General features: G+C 50.4%; 1 protein-coding gene across 1 annotated transcript; it reads right to left on the reverse strand.

Moving 5' to 3' along the window:
- Positions 1-71: 71 nt before the first annotated feature.
- ALB (albumin) lies at positions 72-12,246 on the reverse strand. Its single transcript, XM_084266978.1, has 15 exons — positions 12,125-12,246; positions 10,823-10,883; positions 9,922-10,054; positions 8,890-9,104; positions 8,056-8,188; positions 6,961-7,058; positions 6,741-6,870; positions 5,579-5,793; positions 4,410-4,542; positions 3,552-3,649; positions 3,280-3,418; positions 2,552-2,775; positions 1,479-1,611; positions 476-532; positions 72-266 (listed from the first exon to the last, which is right to left on the reverse strand). Exons 1-14 carry the CDS (start codon positions 12,207-12,209, stop codon positions 482-484), a joined length of 1,848 nt encoding a protein of 615 aa, XP_084123104.1. The 5' UTR covers positions 12,210-12,246; the 3' UTR covers positions 72-266; positions 476-481.
- Between the last annotated feature and the right edge of the window lie 13,644 nt (positions 12,247-25,890).

The raw sequence follows: 25,890 nt of genomic DNA on the forward strand, positions 1-25,890 counted from the left end.
GGATCAAGCATTTTGCATGGGGAGCACTGCAGGGCTTTGCCTGAGGGTAGTCACCAGCAGACAAGGACAGATGCAGATTTATAAAGCTTTTATTTATTATTCATTTTTTCCAAAGGAATAGGATTGAAAAGTTTCTGGAAGAGCATGTGGCTTGACAAAACACTGAAGATCTACCAAATACTCATTCAACACCAAAGGGAAAAAAGATAATGGGCAGGAGATGTTACACAGAAGTGGTTTTTCTTCACTCTTTCCCCACTGGCAACCTAGAGGGAGAAGCAGAAAGGGCTGCTTGGTAAAGGGGTAGCACACCTGTAGGCTGTGTGAGGCAGGCAAGCCAGCCATTAACAAAGATGATGTCTGGTGGTTAAAGGGAAGCTGGGTGTGTGTTTGAGTTGGAGGAGGTGAATTGGGGGAGAGTGAGCGGGGGGGTAGACAGGAGGATGACCCTATATATGTCCTTGCTGTTACTTACCAGGTGTTAAGCGCCGATCCCTAATGTGGCTCTGCTCTGGACTATTAGGTTTGCACCCTGGGAAAAGGAATACAAACAGCTGTGAGACACAAACCAAGGGAGTGAGATGTATAGTGCTTGAGTGGGAGCTTTTGCATGCTTAGCAAGCCTGCTGGGGGTTACTCCCCAGCCTCACAAGCTGTGTGCTCTTGTGTGTTGGGTGTTTTTCAGTTTCACACAGGTAGAAAACAAACTCAGTGAATTAGGGGTGAAATAATTCCCTCACTCTTCCTAAGAGATCTACCTATGCAATACTTGGGTAAGGCATAAGAAGGCTTTCCAGCAGTAAGCAGTTACTGTATCAGTAATGCAGTTCAGTGCTGTGAATGTAACCTGGTTGCTGTTGGGAGCTGTCACTTGTACCTCTGCAGATGCCCTGTGCTTGCTCAGGGGTACTGCTGCAGGGAGCTGCTGAAGGAAGGAATGGATCTGTGGTGGTTGAGTTGGAAACACGTGGAATGAGTGTTCCAGGACAGTGTCAGTGGGACTCCCCTGCCCACACACCTGCAGTTGCTAGGCCTTGCTGAGAATTGATGCAGATGCACTTTTGCTGGTAATCCTGATCCCTCAGAGCTCTGTAAGGATCTGCAGCACTAAGGGAAGTTTACATGTGCTAGAGATAGTTTAAATTCTACCCATATGTATTTTGTTCAGCTATGGCTTGTAGATGCTCAGCTCTCCTGGACAAGGTCCTGAACCTTACCTAATCCTGACCTGAGTCAGGCTTTGAGCAGAGGGCCAGAGCCCCTTTCTACATGAAACTCTTCAGTGACAACAATCTGACTACAGCTGGTACAGACAAGGTACAGGCTGTGCTCTGCAGGCCAGCTTATTGTCAGGGCAGACAGAGAAGTAACCAGAGCAGTTTGCAGATCTGCTTTCCCAGTCTGTCATCTCCTGGTGAGTTCCCAGTGGTCTGTAAATGTGCTTCTGGGGCTGGCTTGTTTTAAAGGAGATGAAATACCTCTTCCCCAAAGCATGTCTCGATATCCGACTGCTTGCAGCACTTCTCTACCATGGCAGTGAAACCATCAGCAATTGTCTTGATCTGTTCTTCTGTCATCTGGGGCTTGCGCTTGATGAGGTTCACGAGCAGCCTGGAAGCAAAGGCACAGCTCAGTTCATGCTCCCTGCTGCAGCTGGGCTGCCGGAGCCCAACCAGGGGGCAGGGGAGCCACGGGGATGCTCAGAGGGCTGGAGCAGCTCCCCTACAAAGAGAGGCTGGGGGAGCTGGGCTGGGTCAGCCTGGAGAAGTGAAGGCTGTGGGGGGACCTCACTGCAGCCTCCCAGTCCCTGAAGGGACCCCAGGAACAGGAGGGGAATGGGCTTGTTAAAGGGCAGAGACTGGCAGGACAAGGGGCTGGAGTGAAGCTGGAGGAGGGAAGGGGGAGAGGAGAGACTGGGGGGAAGTTCTTTGCAGAGAGAGTGGTGAGGGGCTGGAAGGGGCTGCCCGGAGAGGGGGTGGGTGCCCCATCCCTGGGGGTGTTCCAGGCCAGGTTGGCTGGGGCCCTGGGCAACCTTGTGCAGCTCCAGGCCTGGAGGTTGGTGTCCCTGCCTGTGGCAGGGGGGTTGGAGCTCTAGGATCCTTGGGGTCCCTTCCAACCCAGACCAGGCTGGGATTCTATGATCCTGTGCAGGTCCAGCTCTGTTACGAGTTGGGCTTTGTCAGGCTGAGAGCAGCCTGTGTGTTTCTGTGTCTCCAAGTCCTGTCCCACCACAGCCACTTGCTTGCTTTTTGTCCTCCTGGCTGGAGGTGGGGAGAAGTTTAGTAACAGGACCTGTGTGTGGCCTTGTAACACCTGCTCTGGCAGTGAACCAGTGTGAAACCAGTCAGCTAGGACACTGCACTAGAAGGAAAGCCCCTGTTTTGCTTCTTCTAAGCTACCCAGCGTCATCCACTGACAAGGATGGCCCCCACACGTGGGTCCATCTGGCTTTCTCTGCTGCCAGTGAAGTCCCAGTCAGATGCTGACACAAGGCTGTGGCTTCCTCCTGCCCTCCCCCAAAGCTTTCTCTGGGGTGTTTCTCTGCGCTTACTTCATCTGCCCGATCTCCCGTTCAGCAGGAGGAGCAGTGCACAGCTTGTCATCAAAACTGAACATGTTGGGGTCGAAGGCTGGGGGCACGTATTTGGTGTCCACCCCCATGGCAGTGAAACAGGGTCTCCTGAGGGAGTAGGAGTTGCTGCAGCACTGTGAGACGTTGTCGTTTATCGGGGTGGTCTCCTGTTTCCTGCACATGTCATGAATCACGATGCTCAGCTGGGGAGAGAAGGGAAGCAGGACAAACAAACACCGTGTTACCCTTTTGCAACGACAGAAGAAATGTGTGAGGGGTGTGTCACAGCAGCACAGCTGGAAGGGGAAGCTCCCAGACCCAAGTGCTTGCTTGGAAAGGGCAGAGTCTTAACATTTAAAATAAATTTGAAGTATTCCTGGACCTGGGCATTTCTTAATCTGCAAGCAGTCTGCCCCTTGGGCTAGGTATGTTGTGGGTCAGGGTTTTTAAAGAGATACTGTTTAGCTTTTCCTAAAGCAAGCTGTGCAAACCCAGTAGGGGTTCAGCTGAGACTCTCACAAGCTTACATCACACAACTATTTAGGTTCTCAGATCTATTAAAACCAGGCAGTTAAAATGCTGTTTGGTAGATGCTTAGCTTGGGGTTTATGAAAAATCATCTGGAGTTTACTCTTGCCAGAGTGCAATGCTTTTGGGAGCAGAGGAGATCTCCAAGGGGCGCAGAAGGAGTAGGCAGAGGTACTCACGTATCCCTCAGAGCAGGGCAGGCGCCTGGCTTCGGGCAGCTGGCAGCACTTGGTGCCCACGGCTGTCATCTTCTTCCCGATCTCCAGCAGGGTGTCGGTTGAAACCTGAGGCATTTTCTTAGTGTAGCGGATCAGAAGGCTGGAAAAGTTGCATTGAACTGACTGTTAGCTCCCGTGGGCATCGCTCCGAGGGGGGCTGTGGGGCTGATGGGGAGCCCACAGCAGCCAGCATCCCCGCGTGCGCTCCGGGAGCTTGCTCGGGGGGTACTCACGCCTTGAGGAAGTCTGCCTCCCCGTGCGTGGTGAGGAGCTCGCAGTTTGTCTTCACAACATCCTGAGTTTCTTTGATATGCTTGTTCAGTTCCTCTTGCTGCAAAGGGAATAGATGTGTTAGTGATGTTGGAGCAGGGCATCCCGGTAGCAGTCATACAGATCCCCTCTTCACCTCCCCTCAATCTTATGAGCTGCCCACTGTGCAAGGCCGGTGACTTGTGTGCAGCCCCACTGGCAGGGCAGGACTTGGCTCTCCTGCTGGGCTCTAACAAACTCCACTGCAAAGGCTGCAAGAGTAGTAGTTCTCTTTCATTTCCCCCATTAGGCATCCTTGCCAGACAATGGGGTTTGTTGTTTGTTTAACCTGGGTGGATACTTTGCCAGTGTAGGCTCATCAACCCTGAGGGACCATCTTTCTATCCCTTGGGCAAAGCTGTCAGCAGCTCAGCTGGTGCTGTGTGTTGTGTGTGGCTCGGTGGAGCACTGGGAGAGCCAAGTCTTGGTGTGGCTATGGGAGCTGGCCGTGCCACTTCCCACCCTGGTCCCTGAGTGCAGTACTCAGTACAGGTGGTTGGGCCAACCAGCAGTTAGCAGGTGTCTTTAGAGGCAGAATCTCTTCTGAGAAGCTGCATCAGGCAGCTGAGCCTAGCCTGAAGTTGTGTGAGGTGAGCCCTGAAGTCACTCTGTCATCTGAGACAACTTTGAAGTCTTGTTGTGGGCCCTGAGCTGCCTCATCTCCTGTCAGACCACTAACTGCCCCTCTCAGAAGGTGCTGTCTGCTGCTCTGTAGGAGCTTCTTGCCCCAGTTGCTCCACGAGCCGGGGGTGTAGCTATCTGCCCGCAGGCTCTGCACGCACAGCGTTCCCGTAGCACTCAGCAGGGTTGTCTGTTTTGCAGCACTTCTCCAGGAGTGTTTCGTATCCCTTGGTGATTCTCAGGATCAGCTGAGTGGAGAACTCGGGGTGTCTTCGGGAGTATTCATAAACAAACCTGGGAGAGACACAAGTCGTCTGAGTTAGAGCTCCTTGTAACAGGCTGCTTGCTTCACGTGTGATGGAGTAGCTGACAGTGACATTCCTCAGGTGAGATCCAGGTGGGCATTGAGCTTGGAGTGTTCCTGGCTTGTTTTAGCAGAATCTTTTGGTCCTTCTGAACAAAACAGCTCCCCAGGACAGAGTACTCAGTAGATACTGTATGTCTGGTTCAGCACAGGACGGGAATGGTTGGACTTGATGGTCTTAAAGGTCTTTTCCAGCCTGGTGAGTCTGTGTGTGTGCACAAATAGAAGGAAGGTGCTGATAAACTCAGCTGTGATGAGTGGGATGAGGCTGAACAGAAACAGTCACAGAATCACCAGGTTGGAAAAGACCTTTAAAGATCATCAAGGTCAACCAATCCCATCTGAAGCTAAACCAGATCCCTGAGCACCTCATCTCCCCTCTGTTAAACACCCCCAGGGCTGGGGATTCAGCCCCTCCCTGGGCAGCCTGTGCCACAGCCCCACAGCTCTGCCAGGGAAGAACTTTGCCCTCCCAGCTGAGCTGACCCTGCCCTGGGGCAGCTTGAGCCCATTGCCCCTTGTCCCATCTCCTGGCCCCTGGCTGCAGAGACCATCGCCCACCTCTCTGCACCCTCCTGGCAGGGCAGGGGAGGTGGGGAGAAGGTCTCCCCTCAGCCTCCTCTTCTCCAGGCTGAACACCCCCAGCTCCCTCAGCTGCTCCTCAGAGGATTTGCCCTCCAGCCCTTTCCCCAGCCTGGTTGCCCTTCTCTGGACTCGCTCCAGGACCTCCATGTCCTTCTGATGCTGAGGAGCCCAGAACTGGACAGAGTCACAAAGCATGAATGAGAAACTAGGGCTTCCACTAGAGTTGAAGCTGCATCAGTTAGATTGGACTTCTGCATGGTCACCTCTTATCTCCAGAGGCACAAGAAACACCCGAGAGGGACAGTTTTTTCAGAGGAGCAAAAGGTCCAGGAAAAACAGGATCCTTCACACACAAGCGTGTGCTCTGCTGGCAGTACTTACTCTGACAGGAATGCATCGTGGCCGGCCTCAAAGCTTTTGCACACTTCCTTATCGTTGACGTATTTTTCAACCAGAGAAGGAAGATCTTCAGGTTTGTCATCAAAATCTGCTTCGATGATGCACTGGCTTCGTTCCACAACTGGCTTCTCACAGCAGTGTTTGATCTTACTTGAGAAAACCTCTTGTTTAGAGCATATGTAGGTCATGAGCTCTGCCTGCAAAGTTAAAACGTGATCAGACAAGCAATGAAATAACAGTTGAAATGAGATGAATTCATCTCCTCTCTTTTTAGGCTCTTCCCTTTCCAGGCAGGTTACCCATTTAAGTTTCCTAAAGAAATGCTGCCTTGATAAAGAAAGGATGTGTCCTGAGTGTGTTGAGCACAGCAGTCACAGATCCAGGGCTGAATAAGGTTCTCCCCCCTTAGATTTTGGAAACAGAGAAGACTAACTTTGGGAAGGCAAGGGGAGTCTGTGTGGTCTGTCCCAAGGATGCCTGATGGATCATGTCAGTCCAGTCAGGGGCCCAGCTCTGACAGAGCTCAGAGCATGAAAACCCCAGAGCTTCCTAATGGCAGCACTGGACAACAGCCAGTCTAAGAAGTGTCACAGAATCATTGAATCTTTAAGGATGGAAAAGGCCACTAAGATCATAAAGCCCCACCATCTGTCCAGTACTACTGAGTCCCTGAGCTCCAGGCAGGCAGCGCTGGAATTCTGTCACTGTTGCACAGCTTTGCTCATCCTCCTGGGCAAGCTGTGCTGTAGAGCTTGCTGGCACTCCAGGAAAGCTGGATCCATGGCAGTATCCACAGGCCAGCAGAAGCCATGTGGCCTTTCTGCCTCTGCTTTCTTTTGCCTTGTTCAGGACTGACCTGAACTGAGAACCGTGGAGCAGTCTCCCTGGTCCTCTGACTGCAGCCTAATGTATGTGTTATGCTGCAAATAGCAGCTCCTTGCTGTCATGACCATAAGGGCTGGGCCTGGTGCTGGTTCAGGTGTCAGGAACATTCACTCCAGCTGCCCAGGAGCTTTGCAGGAGCTCAGGACCCTTCCTGCAGTGTTAAGTACAAGTTCCCTGACTGCAAATTAATAGCTGCACAAATTAGTCTTCCTAGCCAGTGGTCAAGTATGTAAAGGCTTTTAAAAGCCACCCAGCTTACCCTGTCATCCATGCACTCCACCATGTCCCCTTCACAGCACTCTTTGTAGATGCCCGTAACATCGCCAAGGATCTTAATAATTTCTGGGTAGGGAGCCTTGGAGTATTTCTGGCTCAGGAGGACGAGTTTGCTAGGTGGGAGAGAGGAACACCACGCCTGTTCAAGCTCCATGCTGCACAGAAAGCTTGCAGGTCCCTGACACCAAGGGGCTGGCACTTACTCTGCTTTGAAAGTCCTCTCCCCGAACTTCTCCAGGATCCCGCAGGAGTACTGGTGCTTCACAGCCAGCTTCTTGGCTCTCTTCTTTATTTCCACTTCCTGTAGTAACAGGATGCACATGGTCATGTTACACTGCTGAGGTGTGATGGGCTGAGGGAGAAGCAGGTCTGAAAAACCCCACTTGAGAAACCCAGCAGGTCCTGCTCCAGGCAGTGCTGAGAAGCCGAGCAGCGTGAGAATGCCATGGGCAGTCCTGACCAGTGTGTGCCAGCACTTCACTGCCAGGCTAGATGCCATTCCTCCTGGCACAGATGTGCTGCTGCTGACCTTACACTTCAATGTCATTGCCACCCTGTGGCTCCAAAGGAGTGTCAGCTGTCTTTCAGAGCTCCACAGTGGTTACACAGAAGTCACCAGGACTGAGTTGGAGGTAAGGAGTAGTTTGGCTCATGCTGTTCTCAAGCTTAACATGAAACCTTGGCTACCTTCTCTAAAAAGCAAAGCTAGGAGGAAGTTACCTGCTATTGATTCACTGGGTTGACAGATGATTAACCCTGACCTTTCTCTACCAGTTCTTCACACAAAGATTTGCATGAACGGGAGGGTTCCACCTGTGTCTCACTCTGTATCTGTTTGGGTAGCAAATAGGGGAAGAGCAGGGATGAGCTCTTGTACTCCTACACCTTGGCTGTGGTGGTGGCATGGTAGCCTGTCTCTCCCTAGTGCCTCTCCAGTCGTGTGCCTTCTCCCTGCAGTTTGACAGGTGAAAGCTGGGTGCTGTGTGTTACTCACACAACACTCATCGCTGCCTGATGGTGTGTTAGTGAAGGGACAAAAAGACAAGCTTACTTGTCTCTGGTTCGGTTATTTTTTCACTTAAATCCCAATAGGACTTTTTGCTACCTTCATTTCTGTAAAGTCACACACAAACACTCCCTGAAAACCATGTAGGGAAGCACAATGTTGGAGTCTCAAACTCTAACTGAACATGAGCCTTTTCAATCCTCCTCTCACTTGAAAGGGCATCGCTGCTGGGCCCAGAACAGACCTTGGTGTAGCAGACCAGTTGCTCAGTTTTCACCTACAATGACTATACCTTGTCATCCAAGCAAGCTCCAACATCACTCTCTTTGCAGCAGGCTTGCAGTGCGTGTTCATACTCAGCAGCCAGACCCAGGATGGTTGGGGCATACATGAAGGGGTTTCTCCTGGCAACAGTATAGATGAAACTGCAAGGAAAAGGAAATCACAGGTTACACATTCCAGTGACACAGGGAATGGCCTTGGATCTCTTACAGCCTCTAACTTTTGTTTCTAGTTTAGAAATGTAATCTACTTCCCCAGCATTAACCCCTACTTGTGGTAAGTGCTCTGCTAAACGTGTTTCCAAAGCAGGACTCAGCCCTGTAAGAACAGTGGGAGGCTGAACTCTTATAAAGAGTCACCCACTTGGTTTGATGTACACATGCTTTTTAAAAATGCATTGTCAAACACCTGAAAATCCTGATGCTGAAATTAAAAAAAAAAACCCAAAACAATCCATGGCCAAGGTTTTATGGCCAATATGTTCTTTACTGTTGTCTGTCTTCATCCTTTCCAGTTAGAATGGGGGTAGTGGGAGGCTGGAGCAAGTCAATTCTTAAGCCACTGTTGGAAACACTGATTTTCCAGGGGTTTTTTGGGAAAAGGGTCTCCTGAGATTTATAAAATGGGATCCCTTAAAGCCCATTTCTTAGTGGAAAGCCCTGCTCTAGCAGGGAATGCAAAAATGTGATCAGAGCTTTGGGTATTTAATGACTGAGCAACTGCTGTCTGTATGCAGGTAGGAGAATCCTTTCAGCTCCTCCAAACACCCTGTGTGTCCACAGACTCAGTGCAGACTGGGGGCCCCCCTTCTGCACCACTGAATAGCACAAACTGGCCATCTTACTGTCCCAGGAGGGACACCCGGTTGTCCTGGTACTCCTTGCAAATGGCATCAGCAGCTGGTCTCTGGTAGGGCTGCACGAAGTCTGGCTGGGGGATTTTGAAGGCCAGGAAGCACTGGTTGCGCTCGGGGTCAGCCTTGCCGCAGCAGTCGGCCATCGCGCCGTACGAGTCCCGGAGCTGCTCTACTTGGCAGATTTCATCCAGGAAGATGGAGGGCTGGAAGGGAGATGCTGAGGGTCAGAGCTATGGCTTAGAGACAGTGGGACGTGTGTGCTGTTTAAGGGTAGAAGAAAGCCCAGGCTGAGAAGTAAACGCACATCAGACCATAAATCAGAATAACCCGCTGCTTTCAGCAGGATTCCATTCATTATTTTCTGTGGTGTGACATGACAACTGGTACAATGCTTCCTTAAAAGATAATTTTAATTATAATTTAAAATACTCTGTGCCAGGCAGTGATCTCCTTTTTACTTGCAATCCAGTGTAGCAGTGTCATTTGGTCTGGATGTTACAGCCTGCAAGAGCACGAGCACTTGCGGGTCTGAAGGGCTGGGCTGCACCTGCTACACATCCAGGGATATTACAGACCCACAAGCTTGGCTTTGCTGTCTGATCTTAGAGGATTTTGCTGTTAAACTTCCCAAATGAAGTCCCTTAAATTAGCCCACATACCTTTTAAAGTCACCCCAGGGTGAAAACCCACGTGCTTTGGTCACTGTAGTACCTAGAACTAGACCTGTACTATACAGCTGGGGTGTGAGTTCTGAATGCTAAGGCTTATTTCCAGGCAATGCCAAACTGCACGTGCCCAGGGGTGCTATCTGGGCTCTAATGTGTGGCTCCACAGATTATTTAGGAACTTCTGAAAGGCAGAGTTCCAGAACCTGGAAAAACCCAGTTCTTGGTTTGAGGGCTAAAACCTGGGAATTGAACAGCAATGCCTGAAAGGATGGGGTATCAGTCCTCAGTGGGGATGGTTCTGGTAGCTGCATCACATGAGGAGACACACAAGACCCAAGGATTTGCTGCCTACCAGTGATTTTGTGCACTCAGGAGCATCCTCATTGGCCACACACTTCTGTGCCAGGTCAACAACATCCTTCACCAGCTTGGACAGTCCTTCGTAAGAACATCTCTGGAGATACTGGGCAAATGTGATCATGGTGCTGCAACACAAAACATGCTTTGGAATACAGAGCTAGGAAACCTGACAGCATTTTCAGAGGTGCTTCTGGGTTCTGAACTGCTCCAGTGACCCACAGAGTCCCACATCCCACATCCTTCCTTCTCTCACCTCTTCTCAGAGACCTGGGTTCAGTTTTACTTCTCAAGAACAAAAGCCTTGAATAAGAGATTAGAAAACACCAAAACAGACTGTGGTATGAGTGGGCTGCCCCTCTCACCAGCATGTCTGTAATCACCATAAACTCAGCTGGCTCTTGCCCTCATTGCAGATGATGACCTTCAGGGTGCCATCTTTCAGGAGCAGCCATGGTCCTGTCAGGGCCCTCTGCCATCCCCAAATCCAGTTTCAAAAGAAAATAACTGACTCATCTCAAAACATGTGGCAGGCAGCTCTGTGTGTGGTTAGTGGTTTGGGGTTTCTTTGGGTAATGTCTCAGTTCAGCCTTAGGATGGGGATGAGTTATGCTATCAAAACTGTACTACTCAGGGCTGCTTTCCATGAGGAACACAGTTTTTCTGATAAGGTTTGCAAGGATTTCTTTCCCCAGAGAGCAAGGCAGTCATTGTGACTTCTGCAAGGCTTAAAATATCTGTAGGCTTTGCATACTGACATCATAAGAAACCCAACTCAATACTGTGCCTTGAGACAGGCACGTGCTCCTCTCCAGCTCCCACAGCGTGTCCCCTTTTAGTGCCCTGTCAGCAGAGATGGAAAGCAATCAGAAAATATAAGCTGGACAACCACTCACACTGCCTTAAATGTCTCTTCCTTCAAATCATTGTAGCGATGGGCAATTTCACTCTTGTGGTCTAGGAGGAAAAACAAAGAGACCAGTGATGCTCCTTCCCTGTCACGCTGGCTGTGCTTAGACCTCCCAAAGAATCTCTACTGCACCTTGGGGAACCAAGTCTAATGCTTTGTCCAGGCCACCCTGAACTCTTTGCTCTCTTACATGACTGTTCTTGTCCGTTTGTCTGCAGACACTTAGGTTAGGCAGGCTCATCCTTCTGAAGGAACCCCAGTATGTGGTTTTAGGGCTCTTAGTACAATATTTCTCTCTGGAAGCACATGGTGAATCCAAATAACTGCTGTAATTTACTGTTAAGGACTGGCCAAGGTGTCCTTGTTCCGGTGTTCTACCCAACACGTCCCAGGTGTGCCCTTGGTGAGAAGGAAACAGGTAAATCCCTTCCCTTGGTCCTGATGGTACCAAGTGCAGGTGGTTGTTACACCTTGCTCTTGGTGAGAAGGCTCCCAGGAGATTTCCCCAAGAGATACTGAGGCATATGGCTGCAGAATTTAATGAGCTAGGATGGGGTAGTGATTTTTTTTCCAGAAATACCACTCAGGAGCATCTGGAAATTGTGAAGAGTAATTCCTTTATCTCCTGGAACACACCTGCTTTGATAGCAAGGGTTTCAGTGCAGAGACTTGAGATTTAAAGATGTTTTGCTGGCATTTCCACACAGCTCCAGGAAACCCAGCTTTCAAAATCTGGCTATTTTCATATTTCAAACAAAAAACAAAGCATCAGTGGAAAAAAACCTCTAGGAGTGCCTGCAGAAGCATTGGTTTGACCCAGGTCTAGTTAGATAATCCAGGGAGAAATGGCATGGTGAGGAGTTTTCAGCTGGCTGCCTTACAGTCCAGGCTGATGTAGGTATGGATTTTGGTCCTACCTACATGGAAATCATTGTCTCTAACTGGTGAGGAGCTCACTGATGAGCTACCATTCTAAAGACAGCACTCCCAAAATCACAGTGCACCCACCTTCCCCATGCTGGCAAGTAACAGATGCTCAATCCTCAACATCTGTTCTCACCCTACACTGATGCTGCTAAGGGACATCACCAAATTTACCAGCCACTTCAGTTCTCTGGCACGTTCTACCCATCTCCTCACCATTTCTTTGTTTAGTTTTTTTCCCCAAGTCAACCAAATCTCTCTGTTCCTTGGCTCAGGCTCACGAGACCTGTTTGTGAAGCTGCATTAAAGTCATTACATTGCTATAACAAAGACTGCATAGACAGCTAAGGTAGCCCTTTCTTACCTGCATCACGGGCAACTCTTTGCAGATTCCTGGATGTAGCAGAACTAAAGAGGAAAATAAATGAAATTAATGTTACCCACTTCATGGCTGCAGATTAAGGAGTGGGCTAATTTGCTTAGAAGTGCTAGGAAGATTGAAAGGGAAGCATTTGCTTATATTCTGTTTCCTACCCCTGTCTGTCAAACATTAACCATGGAGCTGGCATCTGTAGATTTCCATGTGGGCTGAAGAAGATTACAAAACTTGGACTGTCCTTGCAAAAATGAATTTGATATTATTTGTTTATTATGTGCTACTCGGGGCCTTTTTGTCCCCAAAAGGTTGAACCTTCCAGCACCCAAATAGATAAAGTTTTGCGTAAATTTCCTTATCAAATGACAAACAAGAGGTTCAAGGCATCAGACAAAAAAGTCAAGTCTAATCCTATAGCTGTGCCTTTCCCCCCCCCCCTCATATTTGCCCAGCAGCAGAGCATGTTGGTATTGTACAGTAACGATCCACCCAGGGCTCAGTCCACAGACTTGCTCGTAGTTGGAGAGATTTAATTTTCAGTTGCTTAATGAAGGTGAGATGGCTCAGCTAGGCTTTGGGGTAAGAGATTGGTAGCACGCAGCAGGGAGCACGGAGACACTGGCAACTGTGCCAATTGGCTACAAAATTCTTAAGGAAAGGGAAGGTGAAGTGTGGAACTGGGTCCCAAGGATTCAGGATCTCCTAGTGTTTGTAGCTCCAGAGGGGGAAAACTTCCCCCAGGCAGAGGATCTGTGTCAGTAAGCTGGAGCTGTCACTTTTACATCCCACCTCGCTCCCAGTTCTGGGATGTAGGCTTAGGGAGGCATGAGGAGGAAGGCTGCTCGGAGAGCCCCAGAGCTCTTCTCCAGCCTCCCTAGACCTGCCCTGTAGATGTGTGCTCACCTGCAAGACCTGTCACTTCAGAACCTTCCCCATTCCACATTTCTGCTGACATCTTCCCACGAGTAACCACTTATTGAGCTCCCTTTCCCTCCTGGAAAATTCTCTACCAACTAGGGGATCAGACAGAGGAAGGACTGTGAAGCTTGCACGGAGCCCTGGGATGGGGGGTAACATGGAAAGGGGTTCTCCAGAACACTTGGTGAGAGGCTCCAAATGAAGTTACAGGTGTCAGGCTCGATCCTGACAGTGTGAGGTGATAGGGTGTGGAGACCAGCCCTTTATTGGGTGAAATCACAGGGATTATAGACATTTGTTACTGCAAACATGGCAAGCTAACAGACTGCTAATTGGTTACACACGCTGTTCACACCCCACTGATTGTTTAGTGATTATGTTCTGACAAACACATCTTATAGCTAAACGTTGTTAGTTTGCCTTTGATGTCTAAAAGCATCTGCTCACCTGTTCTACCATCTCATCATGGCTGGTTCTTAACGTGTTCTGTTACCCCCAAGTACCTTGTTCTTGGCTCAGGGCAGGCTGTACCCCTGTCATCAAGCCCGCTGTGTTTTGAGAATGTGATTATCAAAATCCTCTCAGTGTGAGGAACTTTTCCTGTCTGAGGGGAACTCGAGGATATTGTCAGGGCCTGTGTCTTCAGTGGAGTGAGCTAGGCTGCCAGCAGGCTGCTGCCTTCCCCAACAATAGGGTATTTCCCTCTATGGATCTATGATTACCTTTTAATGACTGTCTCTCGCCTGGGGCTGGGTGTAACCTGTACAGCCTCACTCTGTGTGTTGCTCTGCCTCATGTCTGGGAGACAGGACCCCAAACGAGTCCATTTTTGGTTCCCTGGCAATGCAACAGCATTTAGAAAAGAAACAAGGCTTCACTTTGCTTCTGAACCTGAGTTTTCAACAAAGTGTCTAAGCAGAAGATCCCTGCAGGCAATTTTCATTTCAAACCCCCTCAAGGTGGTGCATCCTGGTTTTGGGAGAGACCAGTATTTCTCCGTGGCAAAGCACCCTACAGGGTCTGATACAATGAAATGTGTTCGAGCTGCTGCTCTTGCAAACCAGCTTTGCATCTTCCCAGGCCTGCAGCTGTGTTCTTGCTAGTGCCTTAAAGGAACAAGGGTCTGTTTTGGGCACTGAGGGTTATCTGGGTAACTCTCACCTGAGGGATGGTGGGAGGAAAGCCAAGTTTGCAGGAAAGCCCCCTGGTTTTGTCATCATGCTAGAAATAGGGATTATTTTTCAGGTGGTTGTAGCAAAATCCCAACTTTCTGGAGACTGAGGGGAAATATGACCAACAATCTGAACCTGTGGGACCTGTGTGTTGCTTTAGCCTAACAAAATCCTGGGAAAGAGCTAGTGGAATGCTTCAGCCTGTGACTGGTCTTGCTGTGTCCAGGAACCCATTGATGGAACTACTGAGAGGGAGAATGGTGGATGCAGGCGCTTAACGAATCTGTTCCAAGGTGTCAGGCAAAGTGAGTGCAAGGAGCTCATGCAGCAGGCTGACCCAGTGAAAGCCCCTGCAAACCTGCTATGTAGCCTTCCTATGGACATCAGCTTCGTTTTCCTTGCATCCTGCACCCGTGTCTCCTTGCAAATCCTAACAGAGCATTCGGTGAGGTATGAACATATGTTTAGGTGTCTTGTTGATATCTGTAAATATAAATGGGCTCCTCACCAGGGTCAGCTCAGCTGGGAGGGAAAAGTTCTTCCCTGGCAGAGTTGTGGGGCTGTGGCAGAGGCTGCCCAGGGAGGGGCTGAGTCAACTTCCCTGGATGTGTTTAAAGAAAGGGGTGTATCAGGTACTTGGGGATATGGTTTAGCATAGAATGGTAGGGCTTGATGATCTTAAAGGGCTTTTCCAACTCTGATTCTGTGAAGAGACTAACAGGCACCCAGAGTGGGACAGGCCCAAGTCAGTGTGGCGAAAAAACTGTGGTAGTGGCAAGCGATGCCCTAGCAAAGCTGCCAGAATGCTCTCAGGGGGTATCAGAGCAGTCTTTGGAGAGGGACAGTGAGCACTGGGAGGGGAAAGCGTTTTCTCTTGCCCTGAGCCCAAGGAAAGGTCTCAGTGTGTAACGTTGCATCTTGGACGCGGTCTGGAATTTTCCCCAGCAGCATTGTGCAGTGTTAGCAAGAACACCACTGCTCCCCTGGAGTTAATATGTAAGTTGGTAATACAGGGTCCATGTTTATTTCCAGATATCTTCTGTTGTCTGTCCTGTACTTAATGCCAACAGTTCATATAACTGCTGGAAGGGAGATCCGAGCTCCGGTGCCGATGTTTGTTCAACAATATTAAATATTATACTGGGCTTCCTGTTGCCCAACTGCTCCGTACGGCGCTGGGGACGCGTCCAGCCCGCCTGTCCCAGGGCTGCAGGCAGGAGCGGAGCAGGGGGGAGAACACGCTGCCATGCACACCCCTGCCTGCGCTTCCAGGTGGGAACTAGTGTTGCTCTGGGTGTGGAGGACCGAGGGATGGTGAATGCAGGAGCGACTGGCCTGGGAAAAAAAGGCATTTGTAACATCCCACAGGCTCCTGCTGTGCAAAGAGGAGGTAGGAAGGGGGTTGCTTCATTTGCAGACTCCCCCTGGAGAATCATAGACTCATAGAATGGGCTGGGTTGGAAGGGAATCCAAGGATCACAGAGCTCCAACCCCCTGCCACAGGCAGGGACACCAACCTCCAGGCCTGGAGCTACACAAGGGTGCCCAGGGCCCCATCCAACCTGGCCTTGAACACCCCCAGGGATGGGGCACCCACCCCCTCTCTGGGCAGCCTGTTCCAACACCTCACAAGGTGATGGAAAAATCCTCCCAGGGAGACCTATTTAACCCACTTCTCCTTGTGTGTGGCCAGGCTCTGGTGTGTGCTGTGTGCTCTCTCTTACCCCGGATCCAACCCAGTTAGGAAGGATGAGGAGATGCCATGGTGGAGCTATTATAGCTCTTAAGGAGTTTCTGAGCCATGGCTCGTGTGGTAACAGCCTCTTTATCAGGAGAAACCCATCCATCCACCTCTGTGTTTGAGGTGGTTTGCACGTGAAGGAGACAGCGGGAGAGAGGAAGGCATTCAGAGGTGGAAGGGAAAGCTGGTCCTGTTTCATAGGGAGTAATGTTCCTGCTAACAGCTACCTGCATCAAACTGATGTCTTATGAAAAGACTGTTACTAACCCTCCAGTTTCATGGCCCTCAACTTTATTTACTGCAGCTTCTGCTTTGTTTTAAAGACCAAAAGTTCTGTTTGTGTGACCAGCCCATGAGATAAACACCGACCCTTGAGATGTTCCCGTGCCAGGATCATAATTGCTGCCAGCAACCCTGGTTCTGTTTTGGGGGTGGTTTTGGTCTTGGTTTTGTTTTGGCTTTTTCTGTATCTAATGATAACAAGAAAGAGGGCAGCCAATTTTTTTTTTTCTTCCTCAAAATACAAAACAGCTTTCTGCCAGAGTGGATGGATCCAGTAGAGAAATGCCAGAATCCCAGAACCCCTGAGCTGGGAGGGACCCCAAAGGCCCATCAGTGCCACTCCTGGCCCCACACAGCCCAGCCCAGTCAGAGGTGGCACTGAGCACATCGTCCAGACACTTCTTGCCCTCAGCCCAGTTCGGGGCTGTGACCCCTTCCCTGGGGAGCCTGTGCCAGCACCGACCCCCCTCTCAGCACAGAACCCACTTCTCATCCCACCTGTCTGCAGGTGAAGGTGAGAGAATGCTGGAAAAGGTGTCCCCACCTCCTCTTCCCAGTCCTGTGCCTACAGACATGAGCCTTAGCTGAGGTTTCTTGGGTTTCTTCATTGGGCAGCAGCTCATTTTTTGGCTGATCCTCAGCATGTTCCCAGCTGGATGCCCGGGGCTCGGGGCGCATGCTCAGGCACCAGTCTTCTCCTGCTCTGCTCTGCTGTTTGCTCTTCTTATCGCTGGTGTTTGGCTCCCAGGCAGAACAACTCAAACATCTCAAACAGATATATTTGAACAGAGATGGACTCCTAGATATAAAAGGAGCAAGAAGGCCCATCTGACAACCAAGCACAAACATGGAAAGACTCTGATGGCTGCAGGAGAATAGGCAGAGACCTGCTAAGGTGTGGCACACAGCGTTCCATGACAGGGTGTATCATCTGGGCACGTCCTCAGTTCTGGTGTGAAGTGATTTATCTTGGCCCATCAGCCACTCACCTGCAGTTTCATTCTCTCTTTGAAATGAGCATCCTTAAATCTACCACAATGACTGTTCACAGTCTCGCTGCACCTAAACAATTCAAGTCCCTAATTCCAATAAACTCAGTTTGGAATTTGCTGTCTTGATCCCACAGTCCTCTGTGGGAACAGAGTCAAGGCCCCAGCTCTGCATCTTCAACACCTGAAGAGCTTTGCCAACCTGCACTTCATGGCAAAATCCAGACCACTGACTCAAGCAGACAGAGCATGAGGTACTCAGTGCTTGCTTCAGGTGAGGGAAGAAGACCTTGGACAGGGGAATCACAGACTCAAAGGGGTTGGGAAGGGCCCTCCAGAGCCCATGGGGTCCAACCCCCTGCCAGAGCAGGGTCCCTAGGACAGGGCACACAGGGCTGGAATCTCTCCAGAGAAAGAGACTCCACACCCCCTGGGCAGCCTGTCCCAGGGCTCCCTCACCCTCACTGGGAAGAAGTTCTTCCCCATGTTGGTGGGGAACTCCCTGTGCTCCAACTTGAGCCCATCGCCCCTTGACCTGTCCCCACAGCCACTGAGCAGAGGCTGCCCATGTCCCTCTGTGTCCCACCCTTCAACTATTGATACCCATTGATCAGATCCCCTCTCAGGCTCTTCTCTCCAGGCTGAGCAGCCCCAGCTCCCTCAGCCTTTCCTCACAGGGGAGATGCTCCAGGCCCTTCAGCATCTCTGTCCCTCCTCTGGACTCTCTCCAGGAGATCCCTGGCTGTTTGATCCCAGGGAGCCCAGCACTGGACACAACACTCCAGGTGGGGCCTGAGCAGGGCAGAGCAGAGGGGGAGGATCCCCTCCTGTGACCTGCTGCCCACACTCCTCCTGATGCCCCCCTAGTCTCAAGGCTCTCAGAACACAGCTGAGCGATGTTCCGGTGTGAGCAGAGCACACAGCTCCTTCCAGAGCAGGTGTAGGAAGGAATCCTCCTGGGTGCAGCGCTGCCCAGTTCCCCAAGTCCTCATCACAAAGAACCTCTTGCCTCAGTAGTTTTTACAGATGTCTTTGATATGCTATCTGGGGTTTCGAGCGCTGTGGTGGTGTGACTGGTGTTTGCCTGGTGATACAACTGTCAGTGGCAAGCTTGTTTCTTCCTCTTACATAATTCTCCGGGGGCCTTTGGAATCCAGCACGTTCACTTGTGGCCCAGAAACTTTTTGGCACTCTTGTTCCCAGTTTCCATGCTGCTGCTGGAGCCTCACAGCCCGTGTTGCTCTGAGCTTTATCTTCCACCTGCCTTTGCCTTTTTGTAGCCTGTTGATGTGACACCTGCACAGTTCTCTTGGTGGCTGCCCGCATCCTCCTTTAAGGAGCCACTGGAAACCCGCCCACACAGCTAGTATTGGTGTGTTTTTCCAGGAGCACACAAAGCACTGGGTTTGTTTAAGCTCTTTTTTATTTCTGTGCTTCATTTCCCACCGGTTTTGATACATTTTTGATGTGTTTTCATGTTTGATAAACTGCTGGTGACTCTGTTCTGCTGGTGCTTATGTTTGGCTGTGAGCAGCTTCATGGAATTCTAATGATCCCAGCAGAGCTGCTGGAAGTTCCCTCACAGTTATCCCAAAGAGAGAACTGTGGTTCATCCTTTTCACTGGCCTGTCTCCATTGTGGCTATTTGGTTTCCAATAGCTTAAGTGGTAATGGATTGTACCTGCCAGGAGGGTGCAGAGAGGTGGGCGATGGTCTCTGCAGCCAGGGGACAGGAGATGGGACAAGGGGCAATGGGCTCAAGCTGCCCCAGGGCAGGGTCAGCTCAGCTGGGAGGGCAAAGTTCTTCCCTGGCAGAGTTGTGGGGCTGTGGCACAGGCTGCCCAGGGAGGGGCTGAATCACCACCCCTGGGTGTATTTAAAAGATGGGTAGATGAGGTGCTCAGGGATATGGTTTAGTAGAGGGTGAATACTGTTGGGCTTGATGATCTCAAAGGTCTTTTCCAACCTGGGGATTCTGTGACCTCAAAGAAATTGTTGGTGGCACTGTGCCTGGGAAAGTGCAACTGCAGGCACCTACCAGAGCTTGGTGGCCTTTGGCAGGAGAGAAGAACCATTCTGTGGACACAGCTCAGCCTAGAGCCAAAGCTGAGAGCTTGTGTTTGGCAAGAGCTTGGTTCATATTTCCTTCCCAGGTTTGATGCTTAGCAATGAAAGTGATATTGGAAACTTCCTGGGGATGGCAGGGACCGTTTGGAGATGGGTTTTGTTTGTCTTGGACTCCTCTGAGGCGTTCAGCTCTGACCTCCAGCTCGTAAGAGAATGGTGACAAACTCTTGTGTAAGTGGGTGTATTTGCTAAAATGAGAAGAAAAGCAAGTTGAAAGTGAACTAACAGCTCTGGGAGCTGGTGCTTTTGCTCCCAACTTGAAGCACTTTAAGAGCTGAAGGAAATTGCTTGATGTCCAGAGGGGCCGTGGGACTTGGGGGAAAATTCTGGTATTTTACATGGACCCCCCCATTCTGCATACCCCACCCAGCTGTTCCTGCATCCCTGCCAGCCTCTGCCCCTCAGCAGCACTGGCACAGTAATTTGCTCCTGGTTTTCATTTGGTTTCATTGAAAACTTACAGTTTGCCCCTTCTGAGCTGACAGATATTTCCTCCATCTCCATAGAAACAGGTTCTGTGTCACTGCTAGAACTGTTCTCTGATTTAGTGCTGGTTTTCCTGCTAGGGCTGTTGCTTGGCTGCTTGGGAAGGTACTGGCTGCTTGGGAAGGTACTGACTTATCTATCTGAGACAACTTGTAAGCATTCAGGCATTAAGGAGAAAAAGACTGAACCTGTTCTCATTCTTTCCTCTGTTTCTGAGTGAACTGTTCCTGGAGGTAAAACTTTGGAGGATGGAAAGCTAGTTAATTTAATTGAAGCCTTGGAGCAGGAGTGGTGTTTCCCACCTCTAATGTGCCCAGCTGCCTTCAGAGTTTCTGTAGCCACGAGCCAAGGCCTGAACTGGCACCTGAGCAGGAGAACAGGACCTTAGGGAGACATTTGTAGGTCTGTGATGCCAGAGGAGCACCTATAGCACAAGAGAGACAGATGACTGTGTAGAGGAGAATCCTTTCAGCCCCATATGTACTGAACAAAGCTCTGTCACAGCTGTAATCAAAACTATGGCTCCTTTCAGCACTCCCATCAGAACCCAGGCTCTCCAAGCTGGTATGTGGGGAGCAGTAGGGCTCAGCCCCCAGAGGAACAGGGCACAGAGCTCTGCAAGCCTGCTGCAGCCAAGGCTGAGGCTGACCCACTGCTTCCCAGTGCCCAGGGCACCATATCTGGGGCGTTAGCACTGCCGTTTACATCAAGGATAACCCAGCTGTGTGTGTTCCTCTGCTGCAGGGAGCTCTGAGGCTCCCTGAACCAAACCTGGTGCTTTCCGCCCCCGCAGGCGAAGCCCGGAGCCAGGGAGAGGTTTCAACACTTCTGTCTTAGGCTCAGAAGCAAAGTTCAACTCGCCAAACCCAAGCATGTGTACTTTGCTACCTGAAAAAATCAATTGTTTTTAAAAGCTGAAAGCTTTTCGAGCAGCACTGGAAGAGATCAGATCTATTAGGTGCCCTCTGGCTTGTGGTTCCAGGTCCAGTATTACCTTAAACCACCACGTAGTGATCTCCTAGAAGGGAATTTGATTTACAGCAGCAGCAGAACAACAAATCGTTCTGGAAAGCTAGGATTCCTGCTCTTAAGGAAAGGGCTGAAAAGTAGTGGGAAACTGAGGCAATGCCTTTTGTATTGTTTGGTTGGCCCTTCTGGAGAGGGGAGCCTACAAGTTCAGATTGTCAGAGGAGACAGGTGATGTGTGGTACCTATTTTGAAAGCCTTCAGCATGGCCTGGTTTTCAGTCAGAGGCTCCTCAGTATGTTCCAAGAACCAGAAGAAAATGACACAAAGAGCAAACAATGTGATTAAGCTTAGCAAAGATCTGTGCAGTCCACATGGTCCTGAAATGAGACTGGTCCAGACAGCCACATCAGAGGAATTAAGAAGAGGCACCAGAGAGATCTGTGGCTTGGCCAGGTCTGAATAGCTGCATTGGTTGGTTGTGGGCTTGGGTTTTTAATCTGAGTGCTAATCCCAGAATCCTTCTCAAGTCATGAGAAGAACAATTAACAATCTCTTTGCACTTGAAGCTTTTGGTGTTGCCTCTTGGATCAATTGGCCAGTGGCTGTGCTCCCTGGGGTGCTCCTCCTCACTGCCCTCCAAGCCCAGGCTGGCAGTCCTTGCCCTCTGCTTGCTGTTGCAATGCCTTTCATTCCAACACCATGGTTCAGCGTTGCCAATCAAGCCTAATCACAACCTATCAGGCCCAAAGCCAACTCGTGAAATTAAATCCTAAGAATGCATTTAGAATGGCCTTGACCTGTCTCCTGCACTCTGTAGTGAACTCAGGTTTCTGCCTGTTCTCTGTGACCCCAAGCACTGGGAACAGGGTGGGATTGGTTTTACTCATCCCAAGGAGACCCAAGGCTCCTCGAAGTCCACACAGATCTAGCCAATGCAGCCGTGGAGTGAAGGACACACGTCATCTGGCCAAGGGTAGGTGCTTGGTTTAGAAAGAGAGGAACCTGCCCTGTCCCCACTATGGTACAGAGGAGATGCCCCTGTCCCTGTTCATAACTAGCTGGTGTATTATGTGATGTAGAGGTTACATCTGGCTCCTGGGGCTTAGTGAGCATTTTCCATGCCAGGGTGTCCCAAGGCTGCCAGATTCCCAGCTCCCCAGGAAGGGAAGCTGGAAGCTCTGCAAATTATGTGTTGAAGCCAACTTCTCCCAGTTCCTCTTGGCAGGGGGGAGAACCCAGTGCTGAGCCAGGACCTGGGACTCGGCTCCTTGTGTAGGAACACCCTTGAAAATGTTGAGAGCCCACCATGAACATGAATTTCTTGGCTGCCAAGGTCCTGCTGCATGGTTGGGTACTGTAGCCTTGCTGCTGGCAGAGCTGCAAGAGTTTTGGGATTCCCAGCTCCCTGTCAGGGAGCCTGGATGCTTTGGCATCCCAGGCCTGTGATGTTCGTGCCTCACTGGACTGCATGCCCCAAAGCAAGAAGTCCTACAAGCACAGGGTAACTCCCTGCCAGTTGGTAAAGCCAGCGTGGGTCTATAGAACATCCCTTTGCATTCCACCAAAGGGTATCAGAATCCTGATGCTCCCAGTGAAACAGTTTGGTTTCAGCCAACAGGCATTTTACATGAAAACTGTCAGACCAGGTGATTTATGTCCCACTGGCTGCTTGAGCTGAAACATCACCAGCACTCCTGCTCCTGCTGAAGGCAGCAGTGAAACTCCCTGCTGGAGCCTGAGCCTGGGCAGAGCCCAATCCATGGCAGCCACCCCAGGGTGACTTTGCCATCCACCCCCAAAGCAGCTCAAGGAAGAGGGAATGTTTAAAACCCTCAAACCTTTCACACAGCAAACATCTTCTAATCTGCTGGCCCTGACCTATGTCCAATAAAAATTCAAAGCAAGTTAGCAAACCACAACACTACTACCCCAGAACCAGGACTCAACTCTGACCCACACGGACAGGTGCCCACTTCTCAGACCAGGAATGACAAAGTCCAGCTGCTCTGCTGACCTTGGTGTCCCTCCTCAGAGACCAAGACTGGCTATTTGTGAAAGGCTTTTAGAGTGGTTAAATGGGAGCCTGAGTGTTGAATTCTGCCAATTGTAGGGAACAATCTTAAATCTGAAAGCTTGAAAGGACTGAAATAATGGCCCAAAAGATGATTAATTCCTGGAGGCTGCACTCTGGCAAAGATCACAGAATCACAGGATGTTTGGGGTTAGAAGGGACCTCAGAAGATTATCCAGTTCAACCCCCCTGCCAGAGCAGGGTCACCCAGACTAAATCACACAGGGACACATCCAGGCAGGTTTGAATGTCTCCAGAGAAGGAGACTCCCCAACCTCTCTGAGCAGCCTGTCCCAGGGCTCCCTCACAGGGAAGAAGTTCTTCCTTATGTTCCCATGGAATGTCCTCTGCTCCAGCTGCACCCACTGCCCCTTGTCCTGTCACTGGACATCCCTGAGAAGAGCCTGGCTCCAGCCTCCTGCCACTCTCCCTTTACATATAAATAATTTTAAAGGATGTTGATTGTTGTAAGATCTCTGATATGTGAGGAAGAGCCATGGTATGGGGAGGGTATGGAGGTGCAGCTATGAGTTACCAAAGAGACTGGCAGTGCCAGGACCTGAAATACAAGGACAATACACATAAAGAAGTAATCTTTTTTTTCCCCAGGGATTTCTAGAAGCCCTGTAATTTCTAAAGGATTTGGTCCTAAAATCATGGGAAGAAATCTAAGACCTTGAGGGGGGTTGGACCCGATGAGCTCTTGAGGTCCCTTCCAACCCCTACGAGTCTGTGCTGCTGGGAAAGCGCAGGGTCCATGCAGGAAGCAGAGTTCAGGAGGCTCAATGCCATCCCTACCCACACACAGCACAACAGACCCTGCAGGGCCAGGCTGGGACCCACACCCATTATCCCCAAAACGGGGAGCATAGAGCCCGAAGCAGGGTGTGATGGTCTGCAAAGCCGAACTGGCTCAGCAGGTGCCCGACTTCATGTGGCTGTCGGGTGTGAGCAAGAAGGTATCCAGCAAAGGGACCTCTGGTCTGTGGGCACAGCACAAGGGGTGATGGGCTCAAGTTGGAGCACAGGGAGTTCCACACCAACATGGGGAAGAACTTCTTCCCAGTGAGGGTGAGGGAGCCCTGGGACAGGCTGCCCAGGGGGTGTGGAGTCTCCTTCTCTGGAGAGATCCCAGACCTGTGTGCCCTGTCCTAGGGACCCTGCTTTGGCAAGGGGTTGGACCCCATGGGCTCTGGGGGTCCCTTCCCACCTCTATGACTCTGTGATTCTGTGACCTTCCATTAAAAATGTGACCATAGGAACCCATTATACAGTTGAGAGAGCAAAGGATACCGAGTGGTCTCTGGCTCTGCCTCTGAAGCTCCAGTACCCTCTCTGTGGGAACTCATGAGTGACTTTCCCTTTCGTGAGACCCACACACTCAGATCCTGTAAAACATTTGGTCTCAGCTTTAGAACAACAGGCATGGCAGCCCTTGGCCAGTCACCTTCTCTGCTTTACTGATAACATGTTTTTATCAGCCTTTGTGGCATCTCTTCATGAAACTTTGCACCGAATTTTCTGTTCTTTGGAAAAAACAGTTATTGTACCAAGTGACAACAAACAGAAACGCCTCTGACATGGACTTAGGTCACTTCTATCCGCCCACAGGAGGAAAACTTTGTGATCAAGCTGGTTGTTAACTTCAATATGGAATGATGTAATGTTGGGGCTCAAAGTTATGGTGTGGAGAAGGGGAAACTTAGACAAGGCTTCTCAGGGAATGCCTGTGTAGTTTGTGTTTGGTTTTGCTGGGGCTTTTTCAAAGGAAAGGGCTATGTTGTTTGCTTCCTGGTCATCAACTAGGCACCATCCACTTCCGCTGCTGAAGGGAAAATCAAGCACTTCCTTCCTTCTGCCAGTATCTAACTGCACTTGAAGTTGGGTAAGGACAGATCTACATGAGACAAGGCAGAGAGCCCTGTCCATTGGGAGCTGGTATTGCCTAAGAAGCTATTTGAGAACTCAATAAGGTTATCAGGTCCCTGGTGTGGGATTTGGAAATGCATTCAGCATCAGCCTAATTCTGGTCGTGTCAAAGTCAGTGCTAAAACCTGCCTGACTTCCCTGGAAACACAGTTAGATACAAAAGCCCACTGCTTGCTTTGCCCAGAGAGATGGGTCATGAAGAAAGAAAGAAGAGAAACTGCTGAAGAATGAAGCAATAATCAAACTCTTCTTTTAGTAAAGTCACAGCTAGAATCATGGATCCCATCAGTTTGGGTCAAAATCCCAATCTGTGTCTTGCTGGGAAGTCTGGATCCGTGTGAAGCAGATCTTGCTCTTGCAGCTGGGAAGGGCGATGGGATCCTGGGCTCCATCAGCAGAGGGGGGGCAGCAGGGACAGGGAGGGGATTGTCCCTCTCTGCTCTGCCCTCCCCAGCTGGAGTCCTGTGTCCAGAGCTGGGGCCCAACACAAGGAAGATGTGGGGCTGTTGGAGAGGGGTCAGAGGAGCCCCGGGGATGCTCAGAGGGCTGGAGCAGCTCCCCTAGGGAGAGAGGCTGAGGGATCTGGGCTGGGTCAGCCTGGAGAAGAGAAGGCTGTGGGGGGACCTCACTGCAGCCTTCCTGTCCCTGAAGGGAGCAGAGAAACAGGAGGGGAATCAACTCTCTGATCCTTGGGGTCCCTTCCACCCCAGACTATTCTATGATTCAAGGATAAGAGCTACAAGCACTCTCAGCTGTGTGCACACCCCCATGGAGGCCGGCAGTGTGGGCAAGGGGAAACCCCAGCAGAGATGCTGCTTGGCAGGAATGATGCAGGAGCAGTTTTTTCTCACCCAGGTGGATACAATTCCATGTAGGATGCTGTTCTTCATGTCAAAGCTTTTCATTAGGCCCTGGCTTTGGAAGGTAGGGCTTTAATTTACCAAAGCACCAAGATACATCGTGTCCTGGATCTCTCCATACAGACTTCAGACTCTCTGACATTTTAAGGAGGTTACTTCACACCAAGTTACACAGATGCTTTTAGTCTGGTTAGTGGAAGAGGAGGAAAT

This window comes from Gallinula chloropus (genome assembly GCF_964237585.1).
Source record: "Gallinula chloropus genome assembly, chromosome: 7".
Lineage (NCBI taxonomy): Eukaryota > Metazoa > Chordata > Aves > Gruiformes > Rallidae > Gallinula > Gallinula chloropus.

Bases quoted from the DNA above. Each gene is read 5' to 3' on its own strand.
- ALB (XM_084266978.1), bottom strand. From the start codon at position 12,209: ATGAAGTGGGTAACATTAATTTCATTTATTTTCCTCTTTAGTTCTGCT. The intron at 6,871-6,960 runs GTAAGTGCCAGC...TCTCCCACCTAG, and splicing joins GAGAGGACTTTCAAAGCAGA to CAAACTCGTCCTCCTGAGCC. The intron at 533-1,478 runs GTATTTCATCTC...TCCTTTTCCCAG, and splicing joins AGACATGCTTTGGGGAAGAG to GGTGCAAACCTAATAGTCCA.